We start from the raw sequence: 25,230 nt of genomic DNA, 5'->3' as shown, positions 1-25,230 counted from the left end.
CGCCGACTCCTGCCGTGCCGCAAAGTAGGCCTTCTTCTCATCTCCTGGGCATCGGATCGTCTTCACAAAGACGGGCCACCTAGGGTATATCACATCCGCCAAGTAGTAGCCCATATCATGTCGGTTGTCGTTGGCGACAAAACTGATGGCCGGACCTACACCCTGACACTGCTCGTTGAAAAGTGGCGACGAGTTGAGGACGTTGAGGTCGTTGTTCGAACCAGCTATCCCAAAATACGCATGCCAAATCCACAGCCGGTAATCAGCTACGGCCTCGAGGATCATCGTGGGATTCTTTCCCTTGTAGCCGGTAGTGTACATCTCCTTCCAGGCGGCGGGGCAGTTCTTCCACTCCCAATGCATACAATCTATGCTACCTAACATCCCTGGGAACCCATGCTGTTCCCCGTGCATCCGCAGCAAATCCCGGCAGTCATCGGGGGTAGGGCTTCGAAGGTACTGATCACCGAATATTTCAATCACGCCCTGACAGAAATACTTCATACACTCCAGGGCAGTCGTCTCACCGATGTGGAGGTACTCGTCCCACATGTCTGCAGCGCCTCCGTAGGCCAACTGCCGGATTGCCGCAGTGCACTTTTGAATAGGAGTGTGGCCGGGTCTGCCAGCCGCATAAACAGGGACCTGCGCATCCTAAAACGGCGCCTGAAAAGGTTGGCGTTGAACCGCGGCTCATGTGCGAAGTAGTCTTCGTATAGGCGCTGATGTGTAGCTACGTGATCACGATCAATCACCGCTCGGCGGTGTACCACTGGTCGAGGTCGAGGTACCGCCGGCTGCAAGGCCCTCTGCATCCATTGATCAATCTCACGGTTCGTATAGGCATCTAGCGCTTCGTTCATTATACGCTCGTACTCCTCAACATCCCCACCACTACCACCGGCGTTACTCATTTCTAGGTGTTGATCTTGTACAGAAATTAAGATAGAGAGAGTACTCGTTAATACAAGTGGTGCGAATGAAAATGACGGGCAAGTTGCGTATATATAGTGTTTCGGAAAAAAAAATTAAAAATTCGCGCTAGGCGATCCGGACGCTGCAATAGCGCCTAGCGGATCGCCTAGCGCACCGCCTAGCGCCACGGAACCGCCGAGCGCTAGGCGGTTTTTTTTGCGAAATCCGCTAGGCGGCTGCAATAGATCGCCTAGTGCACCGCCTAGCGCCGGCGCTCGGCTAGGCGGTGCGCTAGGCGCTATTGTGGATGCTCTAATCACCTCGTAATGTAATTTCAAGCCTATTTATGAGATTCGAGTCTAAAATTACTACTTCCTCTATCCCTAATAATTCGTCACCATTTGACCTGACACGAGTTTTAAGAAATGTAATAAGGGCACCCGCAATGGGGCGCCCGATGGCACGCCCTATGGCGTCCATCGTCCTCGGGCGCGGACGATGCCCCCATTGTGGGTGCCCGCCATCATCCGTCCCCTTCGTCCGCGGCCGATCCATAGGGCGCGCCCTATGTCGCGGACGATGGCCTATCGTCCCCGCCATTGTGGGATCAGCGGACGATGACGCGGACGATAGGCCATCGTCCGCGCCATCGGGCGCCCCATTGCGGGATCGTCTGAAGATGGTCGCGGACGATGGCACGCGTTTTTGATTTTTTGTATAAATACCCCTACCCCACCTTCATTTCTAACGTTTCATTTCACGATTCCACTCTCGAAACTCGAATTTTTATTATTACTACGAAATGGATTCAAGTCCCAAGAGTGCGATGTTTGGGGAGGCTCGTTGGCCGGGTACAAAACCGGATGAATATCGACCATTCAACGACAACACGCAGTACGATCCCGAATTCAGCACAGAATCGTACGGTTTGGATGACATGGAGCCGTCTCCAAACCGACCCGTCGCCCCCTCCCGCCCCGCACCCGTCGACCGCCACATACGAGAAGTTGCCAACAGCCTCGATGGCGAGGACGTTGTTGCAGACGCACAAAATGCTCAAGAAGTGTACGAACCCCGCTGAAGCCGAATATCTCAGGGGGTTGATCGATGAGCTGCGCCGGAAGTTGGGAATTGCGTAGATTTTAGCCAACTCAAAACGTGTAACTTTTGTTTAATGAATGCAATCTTCGCCGGTTTTTAGTTAATCGTTGCGTTTTTTAATTTAGTTTGCAATACATTTTTTAAAACATTTACATTAATTAACAAAACAATAATATAACATTTAAATTAATAACATATAGGGCGCCCTATTGCAGGTGGGGGTAGGAGGATAAAACTGATGACGTGACGCGCCATAGGGCGCCCCATTGCTAATGGCCTAAGAGTAGAAAGTAGTTTGAAAAAAGTTGTGGCATATAGGGATGTCAATCGGGCCAACCCCAACCCGTTCGGGTTCGAGCCAACCCGTTTGGGTTGTCGGGCCATTCGGGTACGGGCTATTCGGGTTATGATTTTTCGGGTTATAAAAGTTCGACCCTAACCCTAACCCTTCGGGTTTCGGGCTAACCCACCGGGTTATTCGGGCTAATGCGTATTTTTAATTCTTTTAATATTTTCAAAAAATAATATGTATTTTAAATTTTCTTTAATTATATACATATTTTTAATTAATCATTCAACAATGAAATACATATTTTTAATTTTCTTTAATATTTTTAAAAAAGATTAAGTTATTTAAATTTAAATAACTTATTCATTACATATTTATTTACAAAATATCTATAAATAGTATGTTTATGTTTATGTATTTAAAACATAAATCAACAGTTTGTTTCAAAATTCAAACATAAATCAATTCGTAGAAAATTAAATAAATTTTTCATAACGTGACAGGTGCATCGTAGATGTAACAAAAATATTTTGAATTGTTAAAGAGTGAATTATCAAGATGCTAGCTAGTTGGAGTAACTCTAAATTTTCTTGAATTATGATTGGTCAAATTTAATTTATTCCAGCTGTAAATAAGTCAAATAATAATTTATCTTTGTTTTAAGAATCATCAAAGTACGCATAATTCAACGAGGAAGCGGCGTCAAAACATTTTGCACTATTATATTGGAAATATACTAAAAGAAAGCTTTTATATACGAGTATTTATGAATCCATGAACCACATGGTGATTTTTTTCGTGATCTTATATAGTCGGTTGACGTATTTGGATTTTGCATGGTTTTAGAGGGTTGTTTTGGATGATTTTGATTATATTTATATATTTTGGTATGTTTATATGTTTGTTGAGAAATGAAAGAAAATTGATTAGAAAATGTAGACAAAATATGTGGATGTGCAGCAGCCTTGTTTGAGTCAATGTTTCTCGCGATTTTGAAGTCTGATAAACCTCTAATACATATCATTCTCTTCGTCTTCGAAAGAGCTTCGCGTGGATATATTACACGCCTCAATCGGAGCTTTGTAGAGAAAGTTATGACCGTTACAAAAACTGCTTGCTGTGCAGAAGCCTTCAACCCGTAACCCGAACGGGTCAGCCCGCCTAACCCGACAACCCGAATGGGTCAGCCCGAATGGCCCGATTTTAAATTCGGGCCGGCCCGCGGGTTCGGGTTACATTGACATCCCTAGTGGCATATGAGTCCTACTTTTATATTTTAGTTTTATAATAAAATGCGAGTGTAAATAAGTTAGGGTCCATTACCAAAAATGATAAAAATAAAAGGTGATAAATTTTTAGGGACAAACAAAAATGGAAATAGGTGATAAATGTGCGATGGAATAATTAACTTCTTTAGACATTTTGTCAAAGTATTTACTAGTATTATTTGGGGTCCGAAACTGAATGAATAATTAAATACAATTAAAGCCTATTTAAGGAATGGTTTTTATGTATAAAATAAAAATATACAGATTCTTTTAACCACACCCTCCTGATTTCATGTATTTGCAGAGTAATAAATCACGAGGTATTTAATTTGTGAGCATCTCGTATATATCTTCATATAGATGTGATATTTGATTTATCATAGTCATATGCATCAATTGGATATTCCTCATAACAAAGTCCACGCATATCTTTTCTTTTTATTTTGAATAAATACTTTTCGTAATAAAAATATTGAGAATGAACTTTACATTTATATTAACTGAAAAATAAAATAAGTGCTGACTTTATCCCCATCCATTTGAGACACAATTATTCATCAAACCAAGAATGTGATAAACAATATCTTTATATGCATAAAAAATGTAACTTTTGAAAGGGAATATGATTCAGAAACATTATTCGAGTGCCTATGTAAGAACATACATTTTTCAAATGCGTCCTTTTTATTGCTTTCCTAATTTGAGGATCGATCTAATTTATTTAAATTTTTGACCAATCTTTATTCTGTTACACAAAATCCACTTACAATTAGTCAAACATGATCACAGATGCAAATTAAATGACAAGAATGTTCATCATGATAACATTTTATTTGAGACTAATATTAGTATGATAACATTTCTAATGTTCCAATTACTCACACATCCAAATTAATTCTCATCCATTATCAAACCTTAGAAAACAGTTCAATTTGCACCTCACATTAAAATGATAATCTACTTATTCCACCTAAACACCATATCCACGTATAACCCACCTGAATTTTTTTTGTAATACAGTTATAAATTGAACACATTTTAATTTTGGGAATTTAAAGTGAAAACACAAATCGGCAACATCATTTTTAAGAGTTCAAAAATTGGGTATACAAACTATGTATAATTAACCCTATATATGTGCATATCTTTTGTATATAATTACATTGAAAGGGATGAGTACGTTTTTAGTGTCTAGATCCACCATTAATTATTACGGATAAACTTGAAATGGTTGAAAAATATACTACTCCCCCCGTCTCATGTTACTTGCACTATTGTTTTTCGGCTCGTTACAAACTCCTTACACTATTTATAGTTTAAGTTAAAATTAATACATTTAATTAATATGTTAGTTTAAGTTAAGAGCTCTTTCATTAAGTGATGTCTCATTACACTTTAAATTCTAATTTAATTACACTAAAAAATCAATCTCAAATTTACGGCTTAAAATGAAAAGTGCAAGTAACATGGGACGGATGGAGTACTACGTTACTTAAAGCTAGAAGATGGATGGAACACAATCGCAGAAGCAACTCTGGTGAACATAAAGGTGCAATGTAGCTCGCCCTACTTCCTGGTCAGGTTTTACTTGGTGGTTTTGGTTGATGTTTGTTTAGTTTGTGGTTTTCTTGTTTTGCTTGGAGGATGCACTTCTTAGTCCCCTCTTGTTACCCCTTGTTTAGCTTGCTTGTTTTTGTTTTGGTTTGATGTGTTTTGTGTTTTTTTTTTTTTTTGGACTTATTTGTATGTTCTGAACTTTGGTTCTTTTGCTTTCATTTCTCTCTTATCCAAAAAATAAATAAAAAAAATTGTCATACATTATAAGCATATAATCATTTTCTCTGAAAAATCAATTCTCGGGACTAAAATAAAGGACATATCATAATACTACTAAATACTTGAAATTTTCAATATCACTAATCACTAATAATAGTAACAAAACACATACACAAAAACACTTGGCATGGGCATAAGAATGTCATCATCGTTGGTAAAATATTGTGGGGACAAAACAATGATGAAATTTGATAGAGAAATTTATGTAAGTTTCCTAATTGGGTGGACACAAATCTAGTGAGGGAGTGTACTTGTCCTAAACATGGAGGGACACTGCCCCGATAGGGATATATCCATTTCTCAATTATTTTTCCAATTATATAGATTTCTCTCTAGAAGAGCTTCACTCGCATCACATCTATTGAATTAAATACGTTCCTTTCCTACTCGTGGCAAATTAAGAAAACTTTATCGAAAACTTAATTTTTGAATTTCATAAAAAATAAAATTAAGATATAGGAGGGACCACAGTCCCCTCAGTCTAGAATATAGAAAGTAAGAATTCAATTATAGGGGTTGAGACTATGAGTTATCACACATGTCAAATTTATCATACAATAAGTTAATTAGGATGGAAAACTATATATGAGATATTATAAACTCAAGGTGAATATACTGATCGAATTAAAGAGATGATTTTTTGGCCATTTTATTGGATTCGAAGTTGAATCATGAATTCATTTAGAAAAATAATGAATCAAACATAAAATCTGACTATTTAAGAATTTGAAATGATGCATAATTTGGAGGATATATATATCTAACTCATTTGAGTCAATCGCAATAACGCTTTATATAATTAAAAGTCGTAAAATTTTATTGCAATGCAAGAAGGCAATGAGTCGGATTTCAATATAAATACAATTAATTCGTACATTTATTCCGTTACCACTTAATTACCAACCCAAGTTAAATAAGTGGGAAAAAAAACCAAGTTAAATAAGTAGATAAAAAGAGGATATTTATAATTAAAATGAAATCTTTAATAAACTCCACGTTTATGCCATAAATCGCAAACCACTCGCAATTTCGAATCTTATCTTTTATAATCAGTCACTGTTTTGTGGTCCTCATAAATTGACTTGTGATAAAAATAAAGTTGGTTATTGCTCGTTTATTTTGATACACAAAACTACATATCTTGTGTAGAATTTCCCAAGTGGCTTTTGAGGAATTCTTGGAAATTTTCTTTCTTTTCTAAATCGTGATATTGAATTTAATTCCCACTAGTTTTGGCTTAAATTCTTGTCATTCATTCTACTACAATAAAGCATGTGTCTGCGACATATATTTTCAATTTCCACAGATGGATCCAAGGGAGGATTATTCCCTTGCACAAAACTTTTAACTCACAAAAATTTTCAAATTTGACCGATGGAATAAAGCGCTGTGAGTTTTGAAAAATAATGGATTTGTGCAAATATTCACCTTTTTATGATGTTTCAAGACTTCTCGACCTCTCATATTTTATTTTGAACTCACTTTTAGATTAAAAAAAATAAAAGAAAGAAAGAAAAGTCGGGAAATCAAGAATATCACTTATGCCAATGGGCCTTTTTGACTAATAAGTAAACTCGAGACAATGATTTTTTTCCCATTAGTAGTATAAATTTTACTAACAAAGAAGGCACTAGACATAGTGCAAATGTGAAATGAAATTACTCATGATTATGTTAATTGACAATGGTATTGGATTTGTAGATAGTCAAAGCTAAAATCATGGAGTACAACTTAATGCTTAGTATCTACATTGCACCCTTTTCAAGGAACATTAATCATTTTAAACATCACTATATTGAAAATACAATTTGTGTTGGTTCTTTTCAATTTTTTTAGCAATTCGATGGACAATAATAGCTAATTCCTTATAAAGAAACTCCAGTCAGAACAATAAAAATTATAAATTACAAATAGTGAGTAAAATTTGTAAATTATTTCTTTTATCAGTTATACTTTCACATATAAAATAACGTAGTATTACAAGTAAAGCAAAATAAATACTACTACTGGGGTTAAATTTCCGAAAAATTAATGTGCCACGACTGCGATGTAAACAAAATGGTCCACCACTACACATTTTTCGGTGTGAATATAACGACTTAAGATAATAAAATAAATTTTAAAAGCTATTTTGCAATAGATTTTCTAAAAGAGAAAATAACAAAAAAAGTATATTTCTACATCAAGACAGCAGAGGAAAATTCTCTATGTATTTATTCAAATAATCAGATCTAGTAGAAAGTTGACGGTTCTAATTAAAATATTTCCCGTTATTAACGTATGTCATTAATTTGACTTATTGCGTAGGGAAAGTGATGGGGTACGTACTAAACAAGCCCAATAGCAGTGACGGCCCATCAGCCCAAAGCCCAAGGAAGAGTATCAGTTCGGCATTACCAAAGAGTTCGGCCCCAGCCTACAGCTCGGTAAAAGCCGACCAATCAAGCTCTACTCTCAGATCGGCAAAAGCTGCTCGGCAATAGTTCAGCAGTTCGGTCTCAGTATTCGACCGAACTGGGAGATAGTGGACTCATGCAGAACCTCCACGACCTCCACTACACGATCTATTTAGTGGTGTCAACTCATGCAGGATCTCATGCAGGATAGCGGACCAAACAAAGAGATAGTGGACCCATGCAGGATCTCATGACCTCCACGACATCCACAACCTAGTTAGTGGTGATGTAAGCCACGACCTAGTTAGTGGTGATGCAAGCCACGATCTTAGTTCAATGTATAAATAGAACTTAGATCAGATAGACTAAGAAAAAGAAGGGAAGAAGCTCTCTAAACATCAAATATCATATAGCAAGTCTGTATTTGTAAGCTGTAAACCAGATCAAGCAATACAATCTTGCCCTCCTTTCTTCCCGTGGACGTAGATTTACCTCAGTAAATCGAACCACGTAATTCCTTGTGTCGTGATCTATATATTTTTTACCCGCATTTACTACCATCAAAAATTCGCCTAACCATCACTGGCGCCGTCTGTGGGAAACAGAGAACCAAATTTGTGATAAAGCGAATTTTTGACCCTTTTCCACCCCAAAAAAAAAAAATGCATACCAGATCACATAACACCCATAATACCGTTCGTGATAACCCTGAGGAAGCTAGTCCAGCCCGCAGGTCTGGAAAACAGCCTCGGGAGAAATCTACTTCCAGTTCTCACGGAGAAGGAACAAGCCGCTCAAAGACTCATCGCCCCGAGTCTTCCCAGCAGCCCGATTTGAACGAGGCTGTCAAGTTGTTTTTGGCCGAGAAGCAGGAAGAGTTCTTAATTTTCCTGCAAAAGGGCCAAAAGCCGGAGACGAAAACGGTGGATTCTCCCTCCTCATCCAGACATGAAAGTCACTACCGCAGTAGTGCCGTGTCTTCCAGGAAGAAGAATCCTCAACCCCGACATGTTCCTGTTCCTCCTCGGTACCGGAATCACAGGAGAACTCCATCTCCCCCATACCGAAGAGATGTCGGGTTCGCCATGTACGGAGCATTGAAGACTCCGTTCTCGGACGATATCACCCGAACTCCCTTGCCACAGAACTACCGAACTCCGTCGATGACTTATGACGGGTTAGTGAATCCTCATGACTTCCTGGGACGCTATCAGTATAACATGGCGAACCAAGGTCTCAATGAGGTCCATATGTGCAAGCTGTTTCCCGAGCTGCTTATCGGGAACGCAAGAAGGTGGTTCGATAGCCTCCCCCAAGGCAGCATTAGATCTTACCGAGATCTAATGGATGCTTTCCACAGGAGGTTCTTTCAGAAAGCGGAAGCCCGAATCACTTCGGCTCAGCTGCTTTCTATACGTCAAAGTCGCGACGAAAAGATCAGCGACTTTATGACGAGGTTCCACAAGGAATGCCTACAAGTAGATGATCTCAATGATCTACTTGTCATTTCGGCATTCCAAAATGGAATCCTGCCCGGAGCTCTCTACAGAAAGCTCGTGGAATGCAGTCCGCAAACAGCTCAAGAGATGTGGGACATTGCGGACCAGTTCTCCCGTGCCGATGAGGCAGACCGTCGCAAACGGTCTTTAGACAGCTCATCCCGAGGAGACAGGAGGAAGCCCGATCATAGCGATCAGGGACATCCTCGCCGAACTCCTTTTGGCGATCAGGGACATCCTCGCCGAACTCCTTTTGAAAGGATTCAAAGGACTCCGGTGCAAGACCGATTGGGGCCACGTCTCAATCCTGAGAAGCCGCCCGCTCAGTTCGTACCATTGAACAAGTCGAGAGCGGAAATTTTCGAACTGCATTCCGATATGTTCGAAAAACCAAAGCGGATGACGAAATCGGCCGCGCGTCGACCTCAGGATCAATATTGCTCCTTCCATCAAGACCACGGTCACGATACCGAGGAGTGCCGACATTTGGCTGCAGGTATTGATGCTCTTGTGAAAGCAGGGACGTTAAAAAAATACCAAAGCAAGCAGCCGAAAAAGAACAAAAAGCAGAGAGGTGCAAACTGCGCTCCTCAGGATCTGAAAAAGCAACAGGACCCCGAAGACGATGACGAGCTGCAATATGATGGAGTAATCCTGACTATTGATGCTCTCCCTGCCGGGAAGACTAAATCGTCCCTGAAGTCAGAGCGCAGAGGCTTCAATCGAGAGGAGCCAACGCATAAAAGGCTGAAGCAGGACGAAGTGATTACATTTTCAGATGCAGATCCCGTCCCGGCCATCTCTCCTCATCAAGACGCTATTGTCATCCAAGCCGGAGTGGCAAACAAACTGATCCACAGAGTGTTTGTGGATACCGGAGCGTCAGTCAGCATTCTTTTTAAAGAATGTTTCGATAAACTAGAAGTGGATCCAGCTCGGCTCAGTCCGGCTCCACTTCCTCTGAAAAGTTTCGCCCAGGAGGACACCCGCCCTGAAGGTATTATCAGCCTTCCGATCACGGTGGGAAAAGCGCCTACAAGCTCCAGTACAATGATCGAGTTCTTTGTGGTAAAAGCTCGGGCCCCGTACAACATCATCTTGGGAAGAGACTGGCTCAACGCAGTTCGGGCCGTTTGCTCTACTTATCACCTCACCATCAAGATTCCCACTAAAGGTGGGATAGCGGTCATCCGAGGTGATCAAAAGAGAGCAAAAGAGTGTCTGCAGATTGCGCTTAAAAGTGCCGAGCAATCAGATCAGCATCATCAAGCATAGCAATCCCAGCAGCCGGAGTCAGAGGCAAGCGAAATGACCGAAGTCACACCAGAGTCGAACTCAATGACCGTTCAGTTATACGAAGATGATCCATCCAGAACGGTCAAGATCGGTTTCGCGGGAACGCCTCTACTCCGGGAAAAGACCATCCAGCTTCTCAAGGAGTACAAAGATGTCTTTGCATGGTCTCCGTTGGACATGACCGGAGTGCCCCCTGAGGTAATCACTCATCGGTTAAATATTGATCCTTCAGTCCGGCCTATAAAACAGAAGCAAAGACTCTTTGCGGCAGAAAGAAATCAAGTCATCCATGACGAAGTCCGCCAATTATTGAAAGCAGATGTATTATTCGAGGTGAAATATCCTTCTTGGGTGGCCAATCCTGTGATGATCAAGAAAAAAGAAGGAGGATGGCGGATGTGCATAGATTTTACCGATCTAAACAAGCACTGTCCTAAAGATTGCTATCCCCTTCCGAACATAGATAAAAAAGTAGAAGCTTTGATCGGCTTCGAAATTTTCTGTTTTCTTGATTTATACAAAGGCTACCACCAAGTTTTAATGGATGAGAATGATGCTTCAAAAACGGCTTTCATTACTGACTTCGGCATCTTTGCTTATAAAAAGATGCCATTCGGTTTAAAAAATGCCGGAGCCACATATCAAAGGATGGTAGATAAGCTTTTTCGGCATTTGATAGGAAAAGAGGTTGAAGTGTATGTTGACGACATAGTCGTCAAAAGCAGAAGCACTTCGGAGTACGAAGACAACCTCAAATCCACCCTCGACGTGCTCAAAAAAGCCAACCTCAAACTCAATCCCCAAAAATGTACCTTTTTGGTAAATTCGGGAAAGTTTCTGGGTTGTTGGGTTTCAAAGGACGGACTCAAGGCAAATCCCTCAAAAGTTCAAGTTGTTCAGAACATGGCGATGCCGAAGTCCATACATGATGTGCAAAGGCTAACTGGATGTCTAGCCGCACTGAATAGATTCCTTTCCCAAGCAGCCGAAAAGCAACTGCCGTTCTTCAAAGTGTTGAAAAAGGCACCAAAGTTTGAGTGGGGAGCCGAGCAGAAAAAGGCTTTTGACGAGCTCAAAAGTTATTTAGCCAAGCTTCCAATTCTCTCTGCTCCAACCGATGCCGAAGTGATATTCTTATACTTAGCGGCATCAGATCAAACCATTAGCGCGGTGCTTGTACGAGAAGAAGGCCTAAAGCAGCTTCCCATCTACTTTACAAGCCGAGCATTAAGAGGTCCAGAAACAAGGTATCAACCTCTGGAAAAAATTGCTCTGGCGTTAGTAAATGCAGCAAGGAGACTGCGGCCATACTTCTATGCTCACAAGGTATGCGTCTTAACCGATCTGCCACTTCGGCAAGTTTTGACCAAGCCAGAAGCATCAGGCAGAATCGCCAAATGGGCCATAGAGTTGGGAGAACACTCAATCGAATACCTACCTCGGAAAGCCATCAAGGGACAAGCCTTGGCAGATTTTCTTACAGAGGCAAAGTTCGATCAAGTAATCCCTGTCATTGCCGAACAGAAAAATTCTGCCAATACCGAACTAGCACAGCCCCTGGAATCCGAAGTAGAGCCGCCGGATTGCTGGAGCGGATTCGTAGATGGAGCTTCGAATAAAACGGGAAGTGGAGCTGGTATTCTACTTATCGCTCCCGACGGACACGAGGTAACTTATTCACTTCGGTTCTTATTCCCAACTACTAATAACGAAGCCGAATACGAAGCCCTCCTTGCCGGACTTCACTTAGCGCAAAGTCTATTTGTCAAATCTCTCAAAATCCATTGTGATTCACAAGTCATAGTGAATCACATGCTGGGTACAAGTGAAGCCCGAGATGAGAGGATGAAAAAATACTTGGACAAAGCGCAAAGCATTAGCCGAAGTTTCTCTTATTTTCGGATAATCCGCATTCCCAGAGCGGAAAACAGCCGAGCAGATACTTTAAGTAAGTTGGCCTCATATCCGAGCTCAAAGGTGGAGGAATTACTACACCGAAGCATTGATGAAGCTGAGGTACATTCAGTAACCAGCTCGCCGAACTGGATGACGCCGATCTTACAGTATCTAGATCAAGGACAACTGCCCGAGGATAAGAGAGAAGCTCGGAAAATCACATGCCGAGCACTTCGGTATGAACTTCATGAAGGAGTCCTATACAGAAAGTCCTACCTTCAACCGTTATTGCGATGTGTAGGACCAGAAGAGACGGACTACATCCTTAGAGAAGTTCATGAAGGATCTTGCGGTAGCCACATCGGAGCTAGAGCTTTAGCTAAAAAAGTTCTGAGATGGGGATATTATTGGCCAACTTTGGTACAAGAAGCAGTGCAGCTCGTCAAGACATGTACGAAGTGCCAAATCCATGCAAATATCCCAAGGATGCCGCAGACCGATCTATGTGCTATGCAAAGCCCTTGGCCTTTTATGCAATGGGGCATAGACATAGTAGGACCACTACCACAAGCTCCTCGGCAAATGAAATTCCTTATCGTTGCCGTGGATTACTTCACGAAGTGGGTGGAGGCTGAACCATTAGCTACGATAACGAGCTCGAAGGCATTGGATTTCGTCTGGAAGAACATAGTGTGCCGATTTGGCATACCCCACATCCTCATTTCGGATAATGGGACTCAGTTCACCGACAAGACATTCAAGAATTGGTGCCAAGAGCTGAATATTCAACAGCGGTTCACTTCGGTCTCCCACCCACAAGCAAACGGACAAACGGAGGTAACAAACCGTATCTTGGTGAAAGGGTTGAAAGCTCGGTTAGAACAAGCCAAAGGACAATGGGTAGAAAATCTCCCCCAAGTCCTATGGTCCTACCGAACTACACCCAAAACCTCCAACGGTGAAACTCCGTACAGTCTGGTGTACGGCACTGAAGCCGTGATTCCGGTTGAGATCGGCGTACCCAGTCCCCGAACTCTAAATTTCTCCTCAGAAATGAATGATGACGGACTGAGAGCCGAACTAGATCTGGCCGAAGAAAGAAGAGAATTGGCCTGCATAAAAGCTGCCAAGTACAAGGAGCAAGTAGCCCGGTATTATAACCAAAGGGTGAAAAAGCTGCAATTTCAAGTGGGAGATCTCGTCTTGAGAAACAACGAAGTAAGCCGAGCAGAAAAGCTGGGCAAACTCGAACCCACATGGGAAGGTCCATATCGGGTGTCAGAAGTCCTCGGCAAAGGGTCTTACAAATTGACTCACGTGTCAGGAGAACAAGTACCCCGAACATGGCACGTTTCCAACCTTAAGAAGTTCCATTTGTAAGAGACAGTCCGGTCAGTCAGTCTTGTGTCTAGTTCGGTCCTAGAGGTATGTGCTTTCTTTGTTTTTTTTACTTGTTCTTTGTGCTTGTTTTATAAAAGTTTAAAATCTTGTTCGTCCTTTTTATTTGTCTATGTGCGTTTTGTCTGTCTATGTGCGTGTCGTCTCTTACAAATGTTACTGAGGTATCTTGTTCTTCGAAGGCTGATCCCCTTTTTAGAACATGTATAAGCCAACGATTGTGAGTCCAAGCTTCTAAGGAGGATACAAGACCACAATTCAGCTTAAGAAACAAGCAGTTCGTCTGAAACGAACTGCAACAAAGGGAAAGTCCGATCCACGCGATAAAACTCGCCGAATTAGGACAAGGGAAAGTCCGATCCACGCGATAAAACTCGCCGAATTAGGACAAGGGAAAGTCCGATCCCCAAATTAGGACAAGGGAAAGTCCGATCCGAGCGATAAAACTCGCCAAATTAGGACACAAGCTTAGTCCGGTCAAAGAAATTTATTTCATAAGACCAAAGACGAGTCCGGTCAAAGAAGTTTACTTCATAAGACCAAAGACGAGTCCGGTCAAACAAGCTTACTTTATAAGACCGAGGACGAGTCCGGTCAAAGAAGTTTACTTCATAAGACCGAGGACGAGCACGATGAAATTTTTTCGCTGAGCTGTAAATACGCAGTGATAGAAGCGAAATGAAGATTTCATTTATTAAAACTTGTTCGGCATACAACTCCGCTGCCCTACGAGAAGGCGTTACGCTATTACAAAGGACTATTCTACTGTCCACGGTTGCTAAAGTTGAGCCACCTATTCAAAAAATCCTCGTGAAGCAGAGTTCGGGCGTTCCGGGCAGCTGAAGAATAAGCAGGTCGACGAGATGCTCTGATCGACCTACCGCCTCTTCCTTGAGTCCGGGAAGTTCTGGCACCTCGGCGGCGAAGAGTCTCTTCACGAAGCATTTGTTGATCTTGCTCACTCATAATCACAGCTCCTCTACGAACTTCAGTCCGTCCTTGTCTTGAAGTTTCCGGTTGCTCCTGAGTCCGTTCTCGTCTTGACGTTTCCGGTTGCTCCTGAGTTCGTTGCTGATTTGGAGTAGGATTTTGAGCAAATGGATCAGAGGTTTGAGCTGGAGTGTGAGCATCTGTTGGCGGGAAATGCCTAAGGAATCTCTCGATTGAAGGACGCCGGGAAAGAATGATGTCGTACCGAGAAGCCCAGCGCCGCAATGATTTCACGACTTGTTGGCAAGCCGAGCTCTCCAGCGCATTGTTCCTCCGGAGTACATGATATTCCTCCCACAGTTCGTCAACTCGTTCCTGAACTTCAGAGATGGTCATTCCCCCGCGCCTGCTGATGAAATCCTCATACGCAGTCCTCTCAGCGACGGCAGTATTCAGTTCGGCCTCCAGATCTTTCTTTTCGGACTCTAAGTCCTTATTGTCGGCCTCCAGCTTCACTAAACAAGCTAAGAGTTCGTCATTCTTCATCTGGTCAGCTATGGCTTTTTTCTCAGCTTCGTCTAAAGCGGAAGAGTACAGCCGCTTCCAGTGAAGTACCTCCAGCTCCTTAAGAGTTAAGAATACAAAGCGGCTATGTCAGTTCGGCATTTCATTTTACTGAGCAGGTAGTAAACCACAACAGGAGTAAAAGAGAGTACGAAAAGCTATACGAAGACACAAGTGTAGAAAGAAGAATTTTTTCATTCATAAGAAAAAAAATTTTTACACAAGGAGGGCTTCAAGGCCATTTTACAAGAAGGAAGAAACTAAACTAAGAGAAGGGAGACGAAATCATACTCCGCCAGCTTCGTCTCCGGCTCCTCGGTGAGGTTCAGCTTCCTTCTCCTTGTCTGCCTCAGCTTCAGCCTCGGCCTCCCTGCTCCCCCCAGCCTGCTCGGTGCCCCCATCACCGATCAGCAGCACCTCTTGCTCGGCCTGCCTGTCTCCGGTCTGCTGATCAAGCTGCTCGGTCTCACCCTCTCCGTGGAAAATTGGAGCGGATGAAACTGGCCCTAAGGAGGCAAAGATAGCCTCCATATTCTCGTCCCGGTCAGCTCGGCAACTACGAACTCGGTCAGCAGAAAGCAGGACCGAGGACGAAGCAAGCTCCTCAAGGAGCGGCAGACTCTGGAGACGAGCTGCTATCTCTCGGCCGTACAGCGGCAGGACGACTTCGGGCCCCTGCTCGGCATTATCGGTCATCAGTTTCAGCAGATCACCGACAAAGGCCGAAAATTGATTGCTCAGAAAGAGTTTCTCCGCGAAAGCACGGAGAACCTCCCCTTGGGCAACCACGGCGGCAGCATCCCTCCGTTTCGTCTGCTCTCGCTGGATGACGAGCTGGTTCTTGGCAAACTGGGCTTCATCCTGGGCCGAGATCCTAGCAGCTCTGGCCTTCTCAAAGTCTGCCTTAGCCTGTTCGGCCTGGTGACGAGCAGCCGCCAACTTCCTCTGCATCTCAGCATAATCGTTGGACGCTTTGGAGAGTTCAACGGCGACGAGCTTGGAGAGCATATCGTTCCTCTGAAAATGGAAAAAGGAAAAGGTCAACCGAGGGGCCACAAAAAATACAGGAAAAAAAGCAAGGCCAGAAAATCAAGAAGAGAATTTACCTCGGCGAAGTCCGTGGGCCATAAGAAGGGCTCACAGATATGTTCCGAAGGAGGCGCCAAGACCACGTCTTTCTCTGGCGCTCTTGGGGGTTTCTGAATCCTCCCCTTCCCCCTTGCCGAAGTCGACTCCGGCTTCTTTGGATCCGAAGAGGTCTTTTGCCTCTTCGGATTCTTCTCGGCATCAGACGCCGAGCTGGTGGTTTTCGGCCTCTCCGGTTCCTTAGATTCGAAGGATTTGCGACCGAGCTTGTTTAGCAAGTTCACTGCCAAAAAGCAACAAAACAAGGTTAGTTTTCGTCGTCAAGGCAGTAATGCATAAAAAAGAAATCCTCACCCTCAGTCTCTTCGTCCGAAGACGAGGAGTCGAACACGAAGTCGCCCTTGACGAGCTCAGACTCCAGGTACTGCTTCCTAATCATAGGAATCTTATTGAGCTCGCCCTCGAGCTCGTCCAACGGTTCTAACCGAGGATGAGGAATCACAGACTTCGGCCCTCTCCAGGGAAAGCCCGGAGCCGCTGTCCTATTATAAAAAAAGAAACGATTTTGCCATTTCGGCCATTTGGTTTTACAAAAGGCTCTAAAGGGCTGTAAAGGGATCAGGTAAAACCAAGATCCCTTCCTCTTAAACTGGAAGAAATTAAGGATTGCCCTCAGAGACAGATCCTTATCTAGCCTACGCAGTTCGGCAGCAAAGGCCGATAAGTGCCTCCAAGAATTCGGAGTCACCTGACCTAAAGGGAGTTGGAAAAAATCAAGAAGCTCTACAAAAGGTGGGGGAAGAGGGAAACGAAGCCCGCACTCTAAGCAGGCTTCGTAAACGGTGGCGTAACCCTCCGGCGGCGAGTCAGCCCTATGAAGGTCGTCGGGAATCGCAACCTTCCCCCCAGGAAAAAAATATTTTTCGTGTAGGGATATCACAGTATCCTTACTCAAGATGCTGTGAAAATACTCTACGGTCTTCTCCCCGGATTCTTTCCGGCTAGAAGACCCCTTATCCCCTTTCCTACCGCTACCTGACTCAGAAGAAGAAGAAGAAGACATAGTTCTTACTCTTTGAAAGTCTGAAAAAATTCTGAAGAAATTCTTGAAAGCGGAAGGAAATTTTTACGCAAAAGAGAGAGAGTGCAGAAGAAGCAATAGCAAAAGTGTGCAAATGATGAAGAAAGGACGTATTTATCAGATTCGGAGAAGATTTCAAAATCATCGCACCGTTTCGAATCCCACCTTTTCAGGATTCAACGGCCGGATTTTACTGTCGCATTTAATGCAGTCACGCGCAAGGCACGTCCCCTAACGTCAGCCTCCCCCGTACCTTTATCCAGAATGCCGAAGTGACTCGCTTCGCCGAAGTGATTCGCTTCGCTTTTCGGGGGGGGGTAGTGATGGGGTACGTACTAAACAAGCCCAATAGCAGTGACGGCCCATCAGCCCAAAGCCCAAGGAAGAGTATCAGTTCGGCATTACCAAAGAGTTCGGCCCCAGCCTACAGCTCGGTAAAAGCCGACCAATCAAGCTCTACTCTCAGATCGGCAAAAGCTGCTCGGCAATAGTTCAGCAGTTCGGTCTCAGTTAGGGCTGGCAATTTTTGACACAACACGATAACACGACACGAACCGGCACGAAAATAATGGGTTTGGGTCAGAGCTTATTGGGTTCGTGTCCTTATCGGGTCGACCCGTTAAGGACACGAAAATTTCGTGTCGTGTTCGTGTCGTGTTCGTGTCGGGTTCGTGTTATCCGTTAACAATACGTGTTCGTGTCGTGTTCGTGTTATCCGTTAACAAATAATATTTTAATATTATTAATTCTTATTATTTTCATTTTTAATAGGTTTAACCGTTATCAGGTCGTGTTGTTATCGAGTCGTTATCGTGTCATCTCGTGTACGTGTTGTTATCGTGTCGTGTTGACCCGAATTGGTTCGTGTCGTTAATGGGTTCGTGTCGTGTTCGTGTCGTGTTCGTGTCTGAGGGTTTCGTGTCGTGTTCGTGTTCGTGTTTGAGGTTTTCTTAACGGGTCGTGTTCGTGTTTGTTGTTATCGTGTTCGTGTCGTTATCGTGTCGACATGATAACGACCCGACACGCACGATTTGCCACCCCTAGTCTCAGTATTCGACCGAACTGGGAGATAGTGGACTCATGCAGAACCTCCACGACCTCCACTACACGATCTATTTAGTGGTGTCAACTCATGCAGGATCTCATGCAGGATAGCGGACCAAACAAAGAGATAGTGGACCCATGCAGGATCTCATGACCTCCACGACATCCACAACCTAGTTAGTGGTGATGTAAGCCACGACCTAGTTAGTGGTGATGCAAGCCACGATCTTAGTTCAATGTATAAATAGAACTTAGATCAGATAGACTAAGAAAAAGAAGGGAAGAAGCTCTCTAAACATCAAATATCATATAGCAAGTCTGTATTTGTAAGCTGTAAACCAGATCAAGCAATACAATCTTGCCCTCCTTTCTTCCCGTGGACGTAGATTTACCTCAGTAAATCGAACCACGTAATTCCTTGTGTCGTGATCTATATATTTTTTACCCGCATTTACTACCATCAAAAATTCGCCTAACCATCAGAAAGGTTTAGTTGATAGAGAGCCTATTGATTGAGAGACCTTCAAACTCTACGAAATTAAGAACATCATTAATAGTGGATAACTAAATTCGACGTTATTTTGAATTAAGACAATATTTACCATTTTACTTAGCACGCAAATAAAACAAATTATCAATCTATATATATGCACGTACAAGTTACAACATACGAAGATAGTAGTAGTATTTGTTAATTAATTCGTTATTTCCTCACTTCGTGACCATCTTGAATTTGATTTTCTTAAAAGATTACGACTCTCGTTTATTAATATTGGAAACATCACTTGTATTTCAAAACTAAATCTTTTCATGAACCGAAATTTGTAAAGTAGATAATCCAACTATCGAAGAAAAATTAAATCCCAAAATAGTTATGAATATCCCACAACATATATAATTACTGATGCAGAAGTAGTATAGTATCATTGAATTAGACTCGATCATGATTTAAAAATGATAAGCAATTCATCTTAGTAATCAAGAAATAGCACCCAAAGCTGGCTTATTCTCAATAAAATTGATAACACATTGTTTCCACGTTAGGCCACCCGCAACCAGTGGCGGATCCAGGATTTTTATTTTGGGGTACGACTTTTATATTGATTTAGATTATTAAAATTCGATCGATCATTTTTCTTTCGTTATATTAGTTGTGACTCGTGAATATCTTATATCAATATTAATTGTGAATGAATTATATATGCATACATAAAAATATAATGACTACAAAATAGATAGAAACATATAGTTATAAAATAGAGAGAAGAAAAAACAAAATGGAGCAATAATTATAAATAGCAAAGCATAAAAACAAAAGGAAAAAAATACGAAAGCAGACGCCACAGCTGGGATTCGAACTCGGTTTCTTTCATTGAATTAGGGAGTATTCTACCACTAGGCAAAATTGTGTACACAATCAACGTATAAGAAATAATATTAAAGAAGTCAAGATTTGGGCTACACTGGATCCGCCAGTGCCCGCAACGCGTCACGCGGGTGGCTCGTAACCGGTCACGCCGGGACGAGACGACGGCGAGACGCGTTGCAGCGTCCCGTCTCGTCCCCAGCCCGCCGAGCGTCTCGTCCAGTCGAGACGGATGGCGAGCCGTCTCGCCACTCGCCCACGCGACGTGGCGCGCTCCGGCACCATGCGTGACGCCCACTCGCCGGCCCGCGAGTGGGCATCGTCACGCTGACGCAATAATTCATTTTTTTAAATTCAAATTTAAAAAAAATAAATAAATATTCGAAAAACGGTAATATTACCGTTTTTTCGACCGTTTTTTTACTCTATAAATACTCCTAATTCATCCTCATTTCACACACAAATACATATCTATTATTCCCAAATCATCTCCATTTCCTCTCCAATTTTCATCTAACCTCTCATCACAAAATGTCCGGCGACGGAAACTCTGGATGTTGCGGCTCCGGCGGGTTTGGCATCAACGCGTTCGCCGACTGGGGGGGCATGTACAATGTCCTGGGTGGTGGTTCCGATTCGTCGACGCCGGGCTGCCAGGGTTCGTCGACACCGGGGGGTACCAACCACCCCATTTTGATGTGGATGCATACGCCCGTCCCTCCGCCCTGAGGAATTCGCAGGGATTATCCCAGATTCGAGAGAATTATTAGGTTGAACCCACTCCGGAAGGAGGCCGAGGCGGTGGAAGCTCCAGGGCGGAGGCGGAGGAGGAGGAGGATCTAGGCCGACATTCGTACAGCCCAAGGAAACGCTGGTTGTGTACAACGCCTGGATCAGCGTCTCGTACGATCCCATCGTCGGGAATCAACAATCCCGGAAGTGCTTCTGGGAAAAGGTCACAGAGGCCTACCACGAGATTAAGCCGAAGGGGTCCCACCGCCGCACATTTAAGATGCTCCGCTCTCAGTTTGACCGAGTTGACAGAGAGGTTAAAAAATTCTACGCCATCTACAAGAGTGAAGCGACTCATTACCAAAGCGGAGCCACGGGAGCCGACATTCTGAGGTCGGCTTTGAGAGTCTACTTCGACGACACTGCCAAACAATTCAAACATGTCGATGTTTGGGAGGTCGTCAAAGACGAGGAAAGGTGGGCCGGCGGTGTCCGGTCCAGCTCGGGCTCGACCTCGAAGCGCACGAAGCACACGGCGGGCGGCCAATACTAGTCTAGTGAGGGCGGTTCGGGCAGCGCCGCACAAGAGTTTGCCTCGCAGGAGGTTGAGGGCACGACAGACGATGTCGGGGTGTCCTCCCGTGGGCGCCGTCGGCCGCAAGGGAGAAATGTGGCGAAGACGACTAGAGGGAGGAGGGGCCGAGCTGAATCAAGCCAGGCGGGCTCGGGGGCACCCTCGAACTCCCTAATGTCCATGTACATGACCGCCACAATGGCGGACACTTCCCGCATGACACCCCCAATACCATGCATATCTTGCCGGAATTGCGTTTATCGCAAGACAACTTGGTATTCCGCCTCCAGGTGGCTTCAGTGCACCTCCACCGCCTTTGGGGGATGATTCGCCGGCGGAAGTAGTTTTTTTTTTCTATAAAATTGTATTTTAAATTATGTAATTTTTATTTTTTAGGATTTTAATTATGTATTTTTTATATTTTTTTAAATTTTAAGTTGTATTTTTTATTTTATATTGTAATTTTATTTTATTTAATGAAGTGTGTTTTTTATTAATTGAATTTGTTGGAAATAAAAATAAAAAATGAAAATGAATGAATAGTAATTTAAGAGATGTTTAATAGACAGATAAGAGATGGAGGGTTGCAGGTTCTGTCCTTTAGTTAAGAGATGGAGTAAAAAGTAAAGTGAGGTCCAAGAATAATAATTTAAGAAACGGTTAAGGGACGGATAAGAGACAGCGTTGCAGATGGTCTTATTGGGTTGAAGTCATGAGAACCTGTATAGTACTCCATGATAGTAGCAGTAACTGTATGAATGTAAAATACCAACAAAAATGAACTGTGCTTACATCCTATGTATCTCAATGGTGGATTTTGGGGGGTCCCCCCACACTCAAAGACCTACCAGAATGACTTTAATTATCAACCTAATTAATCAATTTACTTACATAAAAGATTAATGGAGGAAATACAATGAAGTTTGTAAAGTGGTTAGTCATTTATCTTTTCTTGGGTAAATTTCCAAATAAGGTACATTTTGATTTTTGAGTAGAACAAAACTGAGAGCCCAGCCCTTATAAAAAACTACAAAGAAATAGTAACAGACTTTTATCACATTAGAACATAAACTAGATTAGTATATACTATCAAAAAAAGAAAAATAACTATCCTTTAATACTGAATAGTTACAAAACAGGAAACTAGAAAAAAAAATGGAGTAATAACTAAATAAGTGTGAGAGAGAGGTGAAGGCTGTGTATATATATATATCACAGATAGAAAAAAATGTGCAAGGCCACGTTCAAAGTTTTGTTTTCTCACAATTCTTTATTCTTTCTAATCTGTATTGCTTGCCTTGCAGTTCAATTCCAAGCTGGAAATATGCAACAAAATCTTTGGTAGAAATCTGGTCAGATCTTGCCTTCATTACAAATCTCCTTTTTCCTTCCCATTTTATCCCCTTCCTTACCTCACACTACCAAAACAAAGTGATACAATTACACAGAACACAAAAATAAGAGAACTTTGTATTTTCTTGAAACCAAAAAAACATCCTTCTTCTTTGGGAGTGAGGAAAATGGGCATGGCAGTAACAGATGATCAATTTCATGTTCTTGCTGTTGATGACAGCGTTATTGATAGAAAACTGATTGAGAGGCTTCTTAAGACATCCTCTTTCCAAGGTTTGTTTGAGGTTTTCTTGGTTTATTTATGTTTTTTTTGAAAGAATTTGATTGGTGGGCTGTGGTTTTTGTGGATATTTTTTGTGTGAATGTTTAAAAGATTTGATTTTGATTGTGGCAGTCACCACAGTTGATTCTGGAAGCAAGGCTTTGGAATTTCTTGGTTGGCATGGAAATGAGATAAACATGTTCAGTGAAGCCTCTATTTCTCCAAATAATTATCAGGTATAATTTTCTATCTCCACCCCCTAAATCTGTTTCCAACTTCAACTATCTGAAAATCCCATTTTTTCCTTTTTCAGGAAGTGGAAGTGAATCTTGTTATTACAGACTATTGTATGCCTGGGATGACAGGCTATGATTTGCTCAAGAAAATAAAGGTAGTACTCCCTCCGTTCTATAGTAATTGATGCGTTTCTTTTCGGCACAAAGATTAAGAAAAATTATGTTAGGTGAGTCAAGTAAAAGGAGAATAAAGTGGAAAATGAAAAAGGTAGAAAGATGATGAAAGAAAAAAGTAGGAGAGAGTAAAGTATGTGTGGAAAAATGTGTTAACTTTTACTAAAAAGGGAAATGACTCTATTACTATGGAACGTACCAAAATGACAAAATGACTCTATTAATATGGAACGGAGGGAGTATGTTTTTTTCTTTTTTTTGGGTTGCTAGCTTAGGATCAATTTATCAATAACAAACTTTCCATTTCTGGAAAAACATGCCCCTCATAAAACAACATAGTTTTTGTTGATGTTTATTTAAAAGTTGTCCCCTTTTTACTGCAACTTAATTCATATGAATATGAATCTTGTCCAAACTCCTCTGAAATTTATGTAATGATTCTTGTTTTACCCCTAAAGCCAATTTGATATCTTGCTACTATTTGAGATCTAAATTCATCTTCAATGATTTCTCTACTTTATCTTATACTAAATCATCAGCTCTACTTCAAATTGTCAGGAATCTGCATTTTTGAGAGATATACCAGTAGTCATCATGTCCTCTGAAAATGTCCCTTCAAGAATAACCAGGTAATTATTTTTTAAATAAAAACAAAATAAATACATCTAAATATCTGATTTCTGATCATATAAATATTAATGGTTACAGATGTTTAGAAGAAGGGGCAGAGGAATTTTTCCTGAAGCCAATGAAATTATCAGATGTGAATAAATTGAGGCCTCATATGATGAGAACCAAATTGAAGAATGACATTATTGAAAATGGAAAGCCAGAAAATGAGGAAAAGCAAGAAAATGAAAAGATTATTACAACAGGAGAAGCAGATTCAGAGGTGCAGCAGTTTCAGACAGCACAATCTTTGCAACAGCAGACGTCACAAAACAACAATAACAACAACGACAACAACAAGAGGAAATCTATGGAAGAAGGGCTTTCACCAGACAGAACTAGGCCCAGATACAGTGATCTCACTGTGATGTCCAATTAATATTTCTTTTTCTTTTTCTTTTTTTTTAAATTTCTATAATTAAGTTTTTTTTAATTTGGCATGATGAAGAGATATGTATGTATGTACAGGGCTAAAGACAAACTATTTGGGAATCTTACTTGGGAAAATTTTGGACCCAATTTTTTGTATTTACTAATTTTAGTGTGGAAAGTGGGAAAAGACAGAAGAAATAGTTGTGATTGTGAATCAATATGCTTTTTTGGATGCTGATTTTTATTTTTATTTATTTTACTAATTTGGAAATATGATCATTTTAAAATGATGAAATGAAGAAACCATGTGAAGAAAAACTTGCAGTAGCGCCTATATGCAATATAAAAATACTACATCAAACTTTATACTACTCCTATAATACGATTGAAATTCAATAATTTATGTGATACATGTATGATTAATTTGTATCTGACTTTTCGACCCAAATTACTCTTAAACGAGTTGAGCCCAATAGTTATGAGTGTAAGTGGACTTTAAACAGCCATCAAATAATAAAAGGTGATTGATTCATTGGTTGAGTTTTTTGGGCGAGTTTATTTATCAATGGTGTGAGATGTAAGGGTGGATGTAAATATAAGTATAGGTCTGTGTTAAAATGACAACACCTCTTAAAGTGATATCATACCACCATTCCTAGCCAATCATTTTTACATGTAGACGAATAATCAGTTGCCATGTGACAATCATAAAAAATGCTCAAAAGTAAATTTTCTCGGACTACAATATCCAATACGCTAGACTGCAATTTTTTCCCGTCTGCAATATCCAATATGCTAGACTGCAATCTATAGATTGCAGTGTAGCGTTTATACTATTGCAGTATAGCATTTATAATATTGTAGGATACGTGATGTCACAGTGTCACTTTAAG

At 41.8% G+C, this 25,230-nt stretch overlaps 1 protein-coding gene across 1 annotated transcript; it reads left to right on the top strand.

The window, feature by feature from the left end:
* Positions 1–22,446: 22,446 nt before the first annotated feature.
* LOC121750295 (two-component response regulator ORR9-like) lies at positions 22,447–24,577 on the top strand. The gene is made up of 5 exons (XM_042144811.1): positions 22,447–22,897; positions 23,019–23,122; positions 23,200–23,277; positions 23,855–23,925; positions 24,005–24,577. The coding sequence occupies exons 1-5, from the start codon at positions 22,792–22,794 to the stop codon at positions 24,342–24,344; spliced, it is 699 nt and encodes a 232-aa protein (XP_042000745.1). The 5' UTR covers positions 22,447–22,791; the 3' UTR covers positions 24,345–24,577.
* Positions 24,578–25,230: the final 653 nt, after the last annotated feature.

Source organism: Salvia splendens, chromosome 10 (genome assembly GCF_004379255.2).
Source record: "Salvia splendens isolate huo1 chromosome 10, SspV2, whole genome shotgun sequence".
Classification (NCBI taxonomy): domain Eukaryota; kingdom Viridiplantae; phylum Streptophyta; class Magnoliopsida; order Lamiales; family Lamiaceae; genus Salvia; species Salvia splendens.
The sequence above is the reverse complement of the archived record's forward strand: the minus strand, read 5'-3'. Positions and strand labels throughout refer to the sequence as shown.

Excerpts from the sequence above, each read along its gene's own strand:
- LOC121750295 (XM_042144811.1), top strand. The coding sequence starts at position 22,792 with ATGGGCATGGCAGTAACAGATGATCAATTTCATGTTCTTGCTGTTGAT. Across the intron at positions 22,898-23,018 it reads TAAGACATCCTCTTTCCAAG|TCACCACAGTTGATTCTGGA; the intron begins GTTTGTTTGAGG and ends TGATTGTGGCAG. Across the intron at positions 23,278-23,854 it reads ATTTGCTCAAGAAAATAAAG|GAATCTGCATTTTTGAGAGA; the intron begins GTAGTACTCCCT and ends TCAAATTGTCAG.